Raw genomic sequence first — 13,284 nt, forward strand, 5'->3', positions numbered from 1 at the left:
AAGTCCTAGATTGAGGGCATTACTGTATAGACATTTGGAAAGTAAGATTAGACTCAAACTATATTCTGATGATTAGGGACAGCAGTCTAGTGAAAGGCAGGAAGGATTATATAATGATTAGAATGCTATTTCGAGGCTCATTTTTTCGCTAGCCATAATGATTTCTAGCACTTAAAAATAGTTCTTATTTCAGTACTTCACAGCTCTTAAAAGCAGGTACCGGTATTTGCACAAGGGATAATGCATACCATTTACCAGACACTGCAAAACACCTCTTTTCACCTCAGTTCTGCCAGCATACAACCTTGTTGGAGTCTCTTCATTTGCAAACATTGGTATCCTTCATTTTTTTTGCAGTCCTGCATACGCACTGGGAATGTGCATTTGGGTTGTATTACCTACAGCTCTGATGTGCAGTCTTACCCCCGGGCAGCACCACACAGTTGTTAGTATGTCTTTCCATTATTCTACACACCAATCCTGATCTGCTGTAAACTGGTAAAGCTCTATTGTAATTGACAGCCACTGCAGATTTGATCAAGTGGAAATAACAGCAATGTAAAAAAACTGTGCCCATATATTCATATGAAACCTTTGTTCCATCTTTTAGATGGATTTCTCCAAGGTGTTTGTTATATAAACAGTACCACAGCACTAGCTTTTTTTTACAAAGAGAAATAGAGAAAGCACACTTCTGTTTGTTTTGTTTTTTCCTCCTGCCACTTGAATATTTTTATCAGCTAGAAATTAAAAAAAATAATAATATCTGGGATAAAACTTTGAAGTATCTGAGAAAAGTGTTACCTACCTAGTAGGTTTTATCTTGAAAGGAAAACTTTTACCGTAAATAGAATTTCATAAGACAACTTGGTTAAACAAACAACACTTTATTAAACTAATATAGTTAGATACTTTCTTAATGCTTAAAAATATTATAGCATTTGCAAAAATGGGAAAAGTTTAAATAAAGTACAAGGTTACAAATGAGAAGCAAAACAGGCAATTTAAATATTCAAAATAATATAACAAAACGCAAGACCAAATTGCACACCATTGATGTGATGAGGCAATGAGAACAAGGAAAATAACTCCTTCAGAAAAATGCAACATTTGAAGGTATATAAAAGCTTATACCACGAGTTAAGGTATGTTGTAACTCAATTTTTCTCTTAAAATATAAAGCATCAGCATGGCATGCTCACAGTATTTTAACAAAGGCTGTTAAGGCTTAAAAATATTTTTCAACATTCAAAAACATTTGATGTTCTGAGCTTTGTCACTTATGTATCAAAACGTCCCATGGCTGCATACAAATTTCAAAAGATAGTACATTTAAAACTCCAGTAACGAATGGCAAATCAAATACCCACCTACCCCTTTCACCTAATTGTCACCAACTTACTAGTGGCTGTTATTACATCCCTTTACCAAATCCTTTGGAACATCTCATCATGCACATAGACTTAATATCACAATGCACTGCTTAATAGGTATTCTTACTATTAGTTTTACAGTGACGGTATAAGATGCATATTGATTTTTTCACTTCCCATAAGGAGTGCACAGAGGTTGAATGCTCACCAAGTAAACAATCACATTGCAAAGGTCAGAATAGTACACTTATGTGCATATGAAGGAAATGGGGAGAATTCCACTTATTCGTTCTTTCCTTTGTTGGCAGAAAGATCCGTGACAGAAGGATTCTTCTGTGAAGAATTTCCATTAGCTTCTTGCTTTCTTATCTCACCTCTGTATACAACAGAAAAGAACGGTTTTACAGCCTGTTCTTTCATAAGATTATTGTCTTTTAACTTTCGCCTAAAAGCTGAGCAACATGAGACAGACCTATCTGAGACTCCTGGAACATTCACTGCTGGTCTACCAGAGTTCTCTCAAAAGGCACAGGAACATAAAAAGAGCGATCTTCCAGATGCTATCTGTGTTACATCAAAGTTGTATGATTGGTTTGTAGGTTGGGCTGTATATTAGAATATGCTATAGAAAAGTCTTTGCTGGAGATGGCTGGCAATATTAGGGACCTGGCAGCATGCCCTGGAGGAGTGGTACAGAGCCCTGGAACAAAGTCAAACACGCTGGGACTTGCACCATGGTCTTGTCTTACTGAAGGTATCATGGGCTCCACAGGCAGTTTTGTGTGGCCTTGAGAACTGTGTGGGAAGCACTGCTGTGATGGAGCAAACTCAGGAAGTCCAGGACAGAGCAGCTACAATTTTTCTTGCCCTCCCCTATGCTTAGGAATGATTGTCATTAATTCCCTAGTAGATGCTTAAGTGAGCAATAGATGGCACTCCAGCATAATCTGCTATTGCCTCTCACCTTTAGCCACTTGCTTAGTAAAAGCATGGCTAAGGCAATGCTGACTGAAGTAGGCCTCCAAGCCTCAAGTTCTGAGAGCACAGAGAGACATGACTGGCAATCAGCACATGTACAGCACCCAGCAAAGCGTGTCATTTCTATTATAGCCACACGCTTCCTTTTAAATACCCATCTACTTATCCTAAGGCTACAAGTAATTTTGGTCCAACATTCTGTGAATGCAGGTAAGCTGAGACAGCTGGGTATTACATCATATGGGAAGAACTTTGTGGCATACTTGAGGGAAAGCTTCATCCTCTAGGCAAGCTTGAAAGTGTGTTTTAATGACGTTTAAAGCATTATTTATTCTGAGACAAAAACATACCTTATTGTTTGATACTACAGTTACATTGTGTTAGCACATGAACATTTGAAGACTTACTTCCTTTTTCTGAAGCAGCAGAGGCCACATATTAACACTCATCAAAATACATATTGATAACTAGCCATTTATGTTGAATATTAAATCACCAAGGTAGTCAAAGATGCTCTAGCATTAATTAACATTCATTAAACTAATCAAAAGTGGCTAACTGTTAAAGTAAATGAAGTAACCAATGTAATAGTGAAGTTGTAATTTGAAGTCAGACAATGGATCAAGACATTAATTATTACCTTGAAGCATACCAGTAGTTGACCAGAGTTGAAAGAACGATGTAACAAACACTCAGTACTCCAGAAACTCCAAGTGATAGGGCACCCAGGCCACACAGCACGCAAAGAAGGGCTATGCCACCTATGGATATTACAACACCTAATAAAAAAAATCAAGGTTGTTATTTAAACAAGTTTATATGTAAGTAAATTAGAAGAGCAGACATTCTACCACAATCCCAAATTCAAACCATTCAGAAAAATGGTCTACCGTTATCAGCCACTTAATAGCTAAGAGCCTCAGTCTAATAGGAAATCCCCAGACAGCACTCTGAAAGAGAACCACTCCTTCTAAGATTTATATTATTTATGTGAAGGGGAAGGAAGGTCTGCCGAAATCAGAGCAATGTTTTCTCAAGCTCTGCGTGCACCAATCTCAATGATCTGGAGTGATTATTTATCTCTATATATTGCACATTTTGTTAATACCTTATGCCATGCTAAAGCCTGTCATACACCTCCGAGTAGCCCATGAAGAACCTTCACTTTGGAGGTGAAGGGGCAAAGAAATTGTCAGTCATACTTTGCCAGAGATACACAGAATATCTAGAAGAAATCATACTTCAGAAAGTTTTAATGCCTGGCATATAAAATAAGACCACATTAAAAAAAATAAATAAATGCAAAATTGTCTTCCATAAAAGACTATATACTAGAACTATGCATGGTCAAGATAACTGGTTTAGCTCTGTCCAGGTGGTTGATATTAAACAGGGAAATAGGATTTCCCCTGTATAAACTACGGTTAATCAGATTAATCTTGTATTAAGAGTTTCACTACTGCTGAGAGCTAAGGACTACATACAGAAATCTTCAAACACTTGAACTGGGAATTCCAAAAGGAAGAAGAGAAAAAGGAGAAGTTGTCATGTCTTAAAAGGGAAAATGTAAATAAATGCATACTTGCTTACAGTACCTTCCATGACTATCACACCGATACAAGCCATTATGGCTGTCGTAACAATAAAAATCAGGAAAAATGCAACAGGAATAGCAGACACCGCAACAAACATCAGGAGTGATAAGGCAACAAAAGGATGGTCATCTAAATATAGGCCAACACGAGAATTCATAAATGCAACAACCTGTGGACAAAAGAAAAATATTTCAGATTTTGTTTTTATCTCATCACAGATAACTTTAAAAGGCCACAGCTACTTTAGTGAAAAATATGGGTAGCATCTTTTTCCAAGTCTGCAGCTTGAATAGAGGGCAACCATTGCCTTTAAATTTCACAGGCATGAGGACCTATTGCAAATACAGGTAACTGCATAGCAAACACCATCCTAACAAGGGCAGATGTGTTTCTCTTGGACTTTCCGGTTCCGTTCTTGCACAAGCTGTTATACCTATACACTACGATTTTACTGTCGGGGAGACATTTCTCTTCCTTTAGGGAAATAACCCATTTCACTAAAATGCCACTCTTCTGTCTCAAATAGTTATGACAGTAAATCAGAGTAACGAAGAATAGATATCCTGTTTTGTTAATTGTGGAAGGTGTGGGAAGCCAGACCTTCTCATAGGCTCCTCAGTGTTCACTTAAAAAAGGGAGTGCCAGTGTTCTCCATAAAACCAAAGTTTTGAAATTGCATTTAAATAAATTGGGGTGAGATATTCCAAGAGTTACAAAAGGAGTATATTATAAATGTTTTATAAAATTGTAATCCAGACCCACATTTGAGTTGCTGTGGATGGACTCCACCACAGAGTGCCATTGCTTCTGCAGCTCTTGCATTTCTTTAGACATGTTGTAATCCCCAGTGACAATTGTGAATCTTCTGAACAACCACTTCTCATTCAGCCATCCAACCTCCCTTAAAATTAAGGTAAAATTAGTAACACGGTCATGCAGATGTTTCCAGAAAATAAAGTTTTTCTCTTGCAAAAACAGAGAATGTACATTTCAGATGTTAAGGTCATCCACGGAGTTTAAAACTTCACTTTTACGAAAGTAAATCTAGTGCAGGGTGCTCCTCCCTGAAAACTCTTCTGAAACTCCCAAACCCAGAGACAAGTATGGATATAAAAGATAATTCTCACCTTCTTCCTTTATAACATTAACCCTGTATTTAACCATGAGGGTACTGAATCACCAGTAAAAAGTCAATTCTATCTATATAGACAATTATCACTACTAGTGCTGATAACTTCTAATACTTACAATAATGAGAGTTGTTTCTGTGAGTAGCCTGCTATTCAGAATTGAAACCACACCCTGTGCAGTTTCAAAACTCAACATGTAAAGGAAAAATATTTTCAAACACTGACCACGTTTATGACAATTTTTAAGCAACATCAGATCAAAAATCTTTTTGTTCCTACCTCAGAAAATGTAATCTGTTGTTAGGGAAGCCATTATCAGTGGAAGATTAAGAGATGTGTTTTCCTTATTTTAAATCTAAATATTCATCGTGTCAATGTTACATATATAAACATGCTATATGTATGTATACATGCTATATGTGTTTTTATACTTTCGTAATATATATGCATACACATATTTAATACTTATAGACGGTCCTTCCTTCTGTTTACACAGCATTTTTATACAAAAACGGTTTGTCCCTCGTTCCTAGCGCAACTCAGCACAGACACCCACAGGTGCGCGCCACCTGAGTCCCCCAGGCTCACGAATTTCACCCGGCGCGGCCCACCTACGGGGACGAGCGAATTGCTGCCCCTTGCACACCACCACCCCCGGCCTCCTCTCGGGCTTTGAAGCCGGGGTGAGCGAGGACCCATCGCTCCTCGCCCGGCTCCTCACAGCGCCGAGCCCCGCAGCCGCTACCCGCCGCTCTCAAAGCGGGGCCCGGGGCGAGCGCAGCCCGCGGCGGGGCCGGGCCCAGGCCGCCGCCACCCGGGGCTCCGGGGCACAGCGCGGGGCCTCCCCGCGGGGCTCCGCTCCTCGGCACGGAGAAACCGGGCGGGGGCGGAGGCCGTTGCCCGACCGAGCCGGGGCGGTGGGGTCCGCCGGCCCGCGACCGCAGCCCCCGAGGCCGGGTGGGTTGGAGCGGGGCGGCACCGCTCCCCGCCCGCCCTCCGCCGAGCTGGAGCCGGCCTCCCCCTCACCTGCGGCGGCTGCCCGCCGGGCCGCAGCCCCCCTCGGCCCTAAGCCCGGGCCCGGCCTGCCGGGGCTGAGGGAGCCGCTGCTGCCGCCGCCTCCGCCGCTGTCTCCTCCCCGCGGGGGCCGGCGGAGCGGCGGGCAGGGCCGGGAGGCTGGAGGGGGGCCAGGGCTTCTCCCTCGTGTGGCACAGGCGGTATAGAGGATTTCAGCGAGGAAAGGGTTGAACACGCTTCCACACACCGCCCGGGGGTTTAGGGGAATTCATTTGCTTTTTATTTCCTGGTTTGTGCACTTTCGTGTCCCCTCAAGTGCTGCCCATCGCGGCCGGTCCCAGCATCCTGCCTCAGCAACTCGGGGCTGTGCATCCCCAGGGTTTCTGGGTGGGGTTTGCCCTTAGGGCACAAGTTGTATCCTTGAGTTTATTATTTTTTTTAATTTTAAATTTTTCCTATGCTGGAATTAAGAACAGAAAATGAGGATATCAGCAATGACCACACAGTTCTTCCCTCAGAGAAGTGTGGTGCTCAGGGGCTTGCTCAGCCCTTGGGGTGCCACAGGCCAGGCCAGGAGATGCACAGTGACTGCCTTGCTTCCGAGCTACAACTCATCTCGTGATGTACCAGAAATACACGCATGTTTATATTATAGAGAGAAAATTCTACCATCCACAGCTAGAGGGCTTTCTGCTGTTGGAGGCTATGAAGGCAATTTTGAGTGAATTGTGGCTGCACAGCTACAATTGGCTCCACAATGTAGTGGAGCTGCAGGGGTGAAACGCTTTGGCTGCCATAATCAACATGTTGTCAAAAGAAGCAGTCCTGCCTTCTCCTCTGTTTCTAGTTGCTTGTTCCCACATTTCCACCCAGTCCTGCTGCCTCCTTGGGTGTGTGGGTGGCCACGCGGCAAACCTGTCTGGGGAGGTGTGCCACGTGGGAAACTATTACTTAGAAAATCTGCTGGGTTTTCAGCAAGAGCTGTGCACCATATGGTATCCCAGCACTTGTACTGGGATTAGGAAGGGCTCAGTTAGGTGTGTTGCACTACTGTTTGCGCTGGCTGCTTTCCAGGGCCATTATAATGGTGTTACATGCAAGCCTGAAACTTCAGTGATTTCCCAGGCTTTTGCTACATAGAATTCTTAATGCTGCAGTTTACAGTCAGAAATTACCAAAAGTTCATGTTTCTCCTGACTGCTTTAATGACTGGTTTTTGTTGGTGCCAAAAGGGGAGTATTGTAAAACTGACCATTACAAGTTTCATGATTATTTTTTAAAGGCAATGAAATAAATTGGATATTTAATTTGGAGCATGCTGTTATTATAAGGCAAAGATGACTTTTATAAAGTATGTTTTTTTAAAAAAAAAAAATTTTTTTTTTTAGCCTATCACACTGTCCAAGGTTGGTATCTCTGAGGTGCTGGTTTCATTGAGCTCTGCAGATACAAGGATCTGTGCAGACAGATGGAGTAAAGGGGAGACTTGCATGTTAATGAACTTGGACCATGGGCTCTGAAGAGCACACCATAAGATTCTACAAGAAGAGGATGGTGAGGGCAAGTTTATTTTGCATGAACTATTAGTGTTTATATCTGATATTATTAAAGTGCATAGTATATTGGTATACCCAGTAGACTAGTGTATGTAAAATTGAATTTCAATTTGTTGATTTTATATAAATATATGTATTTTAAAGTGAACATAGGGAAAAACTAACTGGTAGTATTATAGTGTCACATAATCCATTGATAATGGCACTATAAAATGTAATGGCTCCACTGAGTTTGGAAGTATATTGGAGATTTTAAATTTCTGGCTGTTTTCAAAACATGACTTAGCTGCAGTTTTGGAGGTAGTCTTGTACGTTTTAGTAATTTATTTTCCTGCTATGTGTAACTGTATAATCTCTTTCCACATAAAATAACTGTTTTTAATGCTTCCCAAACAGCACAAGCAATTTATTTAACTTTAAAGGGCATGCATATAAAAACATCTGAGTTGTATGCAGAGAAACTATAGTTATCACAACTGTTGCTTAATTGAGATTGTCTTCTTGCCAGCATCATCTTGAATTAGCAGGAAGATATTCGTGTTGCAAAACAGCACCGAAGTGTTTGTAGGGTTACCTCACAAACTAGCCGAGTAATTTCTGTCTCCATCATTAGCAGTGCTGGCTGTTTACCCATGCAGTTGGCTTCTGTTTAAAGTGCAGCTTACCTTCTGGTAAAAACTTTGTGTGGCCAGGAAAGGACAATGTTTCACTCTCATCTTGACCTACTGCCATATACACAGAAAACAATGCTGCTGTACCAGGATAACATCCGTTCTCACATTTTACATAAAACAGGATGAAAAACAACATCCAAAGATGTTGGTGAAGAGTTTAAGTTAAAACGGAAGGTTTGCTGTGTTGGGCAGAATGCGTACAAGGCCTCTCTGGAGGGTCAGCGTAAGGAGACTGCACTAGATTTTATGTTGGATAGTAACAGCTCCCATTTGTAAAGAAATTTGAAGGAGGACACTTTCTCTCAGCACATAGTGACAATGGTGACTGTAAGGCAAATGCATACAGATCTAGAGGAATGGGGAGTACAAGTATCCTGATGTCTTTGATCTCTGGGGAGTTTGATTTTGAATGGTTTAAAAAAATTGTGGTGATGTTTGGATTCAAGATTTTGAATCTTTATTTTTTTTTCCCAGTTCTTCTTATGAAAAGTCAAGTTTATACTACCTTTCTTGTTCTGGGATCTCCCTTGCTGTGTACAGTGTTTTCATACAAATGTCAGAATATCTAAGATGTTTTAGGACTATGTTTTAGTAGCTTTTGGAGGTAAGATGAACCTGTTCTATTCCTCATCGGTTCCGCAACTGAGTCTTTGTGACCACAGCTTGGCGCAGCACAGCGCTGAAAGGAGCTGTTTTCTCAGCTCTGGGAAGACAGGGAGGAAATTCCTGTCTCCTAGCACCAGCTATGCTGTAACTGGGGCAACAAAGCCGAGGACTGAGAGGAAGAGAAAGCGTTGGAGAAGTCCACCTAGCTAGAGCAGGCAGAGGAACGGGTTACTAGGGCGTCTGCAGGTAGTTTTCCCTCTGACCCTGCTTACTCCTACACTCTGTGGTTGTTTAGGGCATGTGGGCCATATCTCTCTTTCTCTTCTCTCATTCCTTTGGACATGTTTATTTCTCATGGCAGTTAATGTACGGCTAAATCTGCTGTAAAGCACTACTGAGGATTCAGAGTCCCTGGTGCCTTAGAAGAGAGCAGGGAGTGGGGAGGAAAGAAACTGGAGAAAGTGGAGAGGGTAGGGTGGAAAAAATTGTGCTTGACAGATGTCTGGAGAGAGTAAGAAAGTGAAAAGTGAGCTTGAACAGGAAAAGAGACAAAAAGAAAGTGTGTGGTCTGGAGGGGAAAAAGGCCTAGTGTTGTAAGCAAGCAAGAAGAGAGCTAGGGGAGAGTTTTTTTTTCCTTGCAGTTGGGATAGGAAGCTGATTGTCTTGGTACCTTTTGTAGTACCAGAAATAGTTCTCTAACTCTTTTTCAGTGTGAGTAACTACCAGGATACTTATTTTGAGGGGGAGGACCGAAATCTTCTAAGCAAACAAAAAACAGGCTGATGAAAGACAAGGCAAAATGAAGCCAACACAGAGACCCAGGGTCCCAGGGGTAAGTTCTTTCCACTAGGACTTTGAAAGATTGATATCTTTTTCAAATTGGCCATTACCAGTGGCTTATGGTTTCACATTAAGAAGGACTCTATTTGAAGACACTCGTTCTTGTTCAATATTTTTTGGGCCTTAGCCTTTATAATATAATTTTTATTAATAATTCTGTTGCTCAAGTATTTAAGAAGCATTAACTCTTTAAATGGTTACGTAGCATATATATCAAGAGTTGCATTAGAATGTACAATGGTTTTCTTCATAACTCTTATACCTTTATGAATGAACAAGTCTACCAATAAACTGCACAGCTTATTCTGTAAAAGTACCCAAAAGCCCCATCCTTTAGTCATTAATCAAGGACAATTCATGTCATCTTTACTGAAGTATGCCTGGCAGTTATAATAATTTCTATGCGTCTGTGTGCATGCACACTGGGGAATACCAAGGAGGTAAATCAGATCAGTCTTTTCTCAGATTTTATTTCTAAATGGGCTCTACTTTGATGTTGAGGAGAGCACAATTTTATTTGTATGAAAGCTAGATTTGGGCAGCCAGGTTTTCTAGTCATATATCAGAAATCAATTGCTATTTGCTGTAAATGTATTAGAAGTTATGTAAAAATGGTTATACTTTATTCAATCATAATTGTACGGGGTAAAAACTTTGTCTTTCATGGTGATTTAATGCAATGGCATTCAGATACCACATACTTCCACCTTTTTTTCTGGTAGTCTTACTGTGTATTTGGGAATTTATTCCTCATTAGTGTCTTAAACAAATATGGTTTAGGAAACTCTGAACAGACTAGGGCAGGGTTTTCGCCATATACTAAGGAAAATTGTGATTCAAAAACATCTCAAAAACACTGTGGGGCTAAGTAATTTTGAGAAAATACCCTTAGAAAATTTTACATGATACTATGGAAGGCTACCTCAAACTTTCATCTCCTTGAGGTGATGGAACATTGTCCTAAGATATATTAGGTATTCTGATGTTTGTATTTAAACATTTTGCAGAGCCCTCATGAACAATCTGTTCTTCCAGTGATCTGGCAGGCTTAATATTGTAATATCCACTGTTTATACATTACATGGAGTTTTTAGTAGTGTATTCAACTAAAAGATTTAGAAACCTTTGAACTGTTTTCAGTGATATATAAATGTTTAAATGCTTTATTTTTTTTAATCTGACATCTATTAGTAACTAGATACATTATCAAATGACTACAAAGAAAAATGCAATCTGAAAGCCTGCTTTGCTGAGGAACTCCATCCGGAGAATGCCCATGTCCTTAACATCAGAAAAGTAGCCCTATTTCATTTTCAGTGTAAACTGAAAGTCCTTATTCTTTTTGGATGAACCTTTTTCAAAGCAATGTAATTCATAAATGCCTTTGAAAGTGTTTTTCATTTCTCTCTAGTCACAAAATGATTCAGTGTATAACATGAGCCATGCAAAACAGTTACCAGAGTTACCACCCATACCTGCTTCTTCAGCTACACCTTCAGATTTGTATCAGGTATGTGCGCTCTCCCCTTTTGCCAGGATATATGTTAAATTACATGTGCTAGAGTGACTTTAGGCATTATATAATACTAGGCCTTAGGAATTAAAGATGGGAAAAACTAATTAAATTACTCATGTTAAGTACTAAGGAGATCACTGGGTATTTTATTAGAGCTGCTCTTATTTAAAAAAAAGTGTTGTTGCAACTTCTATTATTATTTGGATACTAAACCGTGGCAATTTAAATGTTTGTTACAATATAGTTCATTATTATTTGCTGTTACATTTTGGTTTTAAAATATTTTTCATCCAAACAAATTGTGATTTTTTTCCTTTTTTTTTTTTCCAACATAAATATTTTATGGCAGAGCACAAAACAACTGAATTAGAATGCTGTTCCAAAAACAGCTGAGAGCTTGGCAGGTGCAGCACTGATCTGAACAAACAACTTGTACAGATGACACAAATAAAAATTACATATGCCAGCACTTAATGGGAAGAAGAAGAGAGGGCTGGCGTTCCCTATCATATGTGCCTCCCAGTTGCTTATTTGGCTCATTTGTGTCACTACTTCAGTTTCTCTGAGATGTCTTTTATTAGTAAGCTACTGTTTGTGAAGAAATTGTAATGGAAAATGTGTTATTTTGGACTTCATTTGAGATTAAGAAACTTTAACTGAAAATGTATATTTTTTAAAAGTGAAAATTATTTAATGAAATGCTGCATTAAAAACTTTTATTGTCATCAAAAACTCAATTAAACTTTCTGGGGACGTGTCAAAGTTTAAATACAACACAAGCTGATTTAGCCACTGAAATTTTTGTCACATAAGCACTAGATTTTTGCCAAGTGACTACACTCTCCAGAGAGAGAGCAGGCTTTTTGTGACCAATTTTTTGCCCAGGTGGTTCCCTTTGGTATTACCATTAAGAAGGCTTTGCATGCAGAAAGTTGTTCTATGTAGTGGGTAAGAAAGAATGTAGTTTTGAAAGCAGACCTAATTAGGAGAAGAGCTGAGAATTCAGAGTTTATGCTCAATTCAGCAATTCCTAAAGATAGCCAGTGACTTTCCTCAGAAGATCTCCAAATCTCCAAACTATTTTTAATTCTTTTATGAGTTCATACCCCAAAATTGTAATTCAGGGACCTACTCACCTGTCTAGTGTGTGCAGTGGAAGAAATGGAACTGAAATGATCCTGTGAACTTTCAGAAGCTATTTTAAGGAATATGGTTGCAGCAATAGTGTGAATGACTTTTTCTTTGCTGGTAAGATTAACCTTGTCAGTAAGAAGAATTCAAGGCAGAAGCAATAATCTTGCTTTACTGAGTCTTCCAGGATGACTGGAAGAAAGAGGAAGAAATGGGTAGTACGGATACAGTTGTGTTATTCCAACTAAGTAAAAAAAATCACTAAACCAGATGTAATACAGAAGCTAAATATGAATTTAAAATAAGAGCTATAGGCGCCATGATGTGAATTACATTAATTATTCTGTCTTACGTGCATTTTCTCTCTTAGGGTATCTTCATTAAAAAAAACTTACTTTTCAAACCCACATCCCTTATGCCTGTGAGCTTCCTCATTAAAGTTTAGATCTCAGGACTGATAAAGAGCCAATCGATAGATACTAATTCACCTGAGAAGAAACATGGAATGAGTAGACAGAAGATCTGTTACAAATTGACATGGGAGAGAGAGAGAGATGAGAGCTGAATTTGCTAATTTGTATTATTGTTCAACTATTACAAGGATTGAGTATAGACATGATTAACAAACGCTTGAAGAATAATGAGTTTTCTAAATTTACCCAAATGTATGGTGAAGAAAAGAAGCAAGAGGGAGATGTGGGGAAGTAATGAGTACCAGATAATGTACTAATGCTTTCCTCTGATTTATTAAAAAAACAAAAACAAAAACAAAACAAAAACCATGAGTACTCCCACAAAAGAGTTGTATAAAATTTTTCTTACATGTATGTGGAGCATTGGGATCTAAAAAGAAATTGGTGGTCAAATGACT

At 39.5% G+C, this 13,284-nt stretch overlaps 2 protein-coding genes across 11 annotated transcripts in view; one reads left to right on the forward strand and one right to left on the reverse strand.

The window, feature by feature from the left end:
* Positions 1-871: 871 nt before the first annotated feature.
* Positions 872-6,259, reverse strand: LDAF1 (lipid droplet assembly factor 1). Of its 3 annotated transcripts, none has more exons than XM_048060854.2 (5): positions 6,103-6,259; positions 4,709-4,847; positions 3,947-4,115; positions 2,992-3,130; positions 872-1,749 (listed from the first exon to the last, which is right to left on the reverse strand). In XM_048060854.2, exons 2-5 carry the CDS (start codon positions 4,778-4,780, stop codon positions 1,656-1,658), a joined length of 474 nt encoding a protein of 157 aa, XP_047916811.2. In that variant the 5' UTR covers positions 4,781-4,847; positions 6,103-6,259; the 3' UTR covers positions 872-1,655. The 3 variants fall into 3 exon arrangements, with proteins under 3 accessions (XP_047916811.2, XP_047916822.2, XP_066834047.1); XM_048060865.2 differs by having other exon boundaries at positions 4,709-4,843; positions 6,103-6,256; XM_066977946.1 differs by lacking the exon at positions 6,103-6,259 and adding an exon at positions 5,688-5,711 and having other exon boundaries at positions 4,709-4,843.
* DNAH3 (dynein axonemal heavy chain 3) overlaps positions 5,860-13,284 on the forward strand; it is a 65,391-nt gene continuing 57,966 nt past the window's right edge. For 5 of the 8 annotated variants that reach the window (XR_010825178.1, XM_048060274.2, XM_066977903.1 and 2 more), the window contains exons 1-3: positions 5,860-6,033; positions 7,479-7,644; positions 11,178-11,276. Coding sequence is in view for 7 of the 8 variants with exons in the window: in XM_048060274.2 (XP_047916231.2) it covers positions 7,600-7,644; positions 11,178-11,276 (144 nt within the window). In the remaining variant the exon portion in view is untranslated. Of the gene's footprint in view, positions 6,034-6,282; positions 6,380-7,478; positions 7,645-8,846; positions 9,173-9,636; positions 9,759-11,177; positions 11,277-13,284 lie in introns of those variants that run through there. The other 3 variants (XM_013176972.3, XM_013176970.3, XM_013176971.3) reach the window with 3 other exon arrangements.

This window comes from Anser cygnoides, chromosome 15 (genome assembly GCF_040182565.1).
Source record: "Anser cygnoides isolate HZ-2024a breed goose chromosome 15, Taihu_goose_T2T_genome, whole genome shotgun sequence".
NCBI classification, from domain to species: domain Eukaryota; kingdom Metazoa; phylum Chordata; class Aves; order Anseriformes; family Anatidae; genus Anser; species Anser cygnoides.

What these genes read in the sequence shown, in the direction of transcription:
- LDAF1 (XM_048060854.2), bottom strand. Translation starts at nt 4,780, where the DNA reads ATGTCTAAAGAAATGCAAGAGCTGCAGAAGCAATGGCACTCTGTGGTG. An exon ending in CCATCCACAGCAACTCAAAT is followed by an intron (nt 4,116 to 4,708) that starts GTGGGTCTGGAT and finishes TTTTGTCCACAG; the next exon opens with GTTGTTGCATTTATGAATTC. An exon ending in CGGTGTGATAGTCATGGAAG is followed by an intron (nt 3,131 to 3,946) that starts GTACTGTAAGCA and finishes TTTTTTTATTAG; the next exon opens with GTGTTGTAATATCCATAGGT.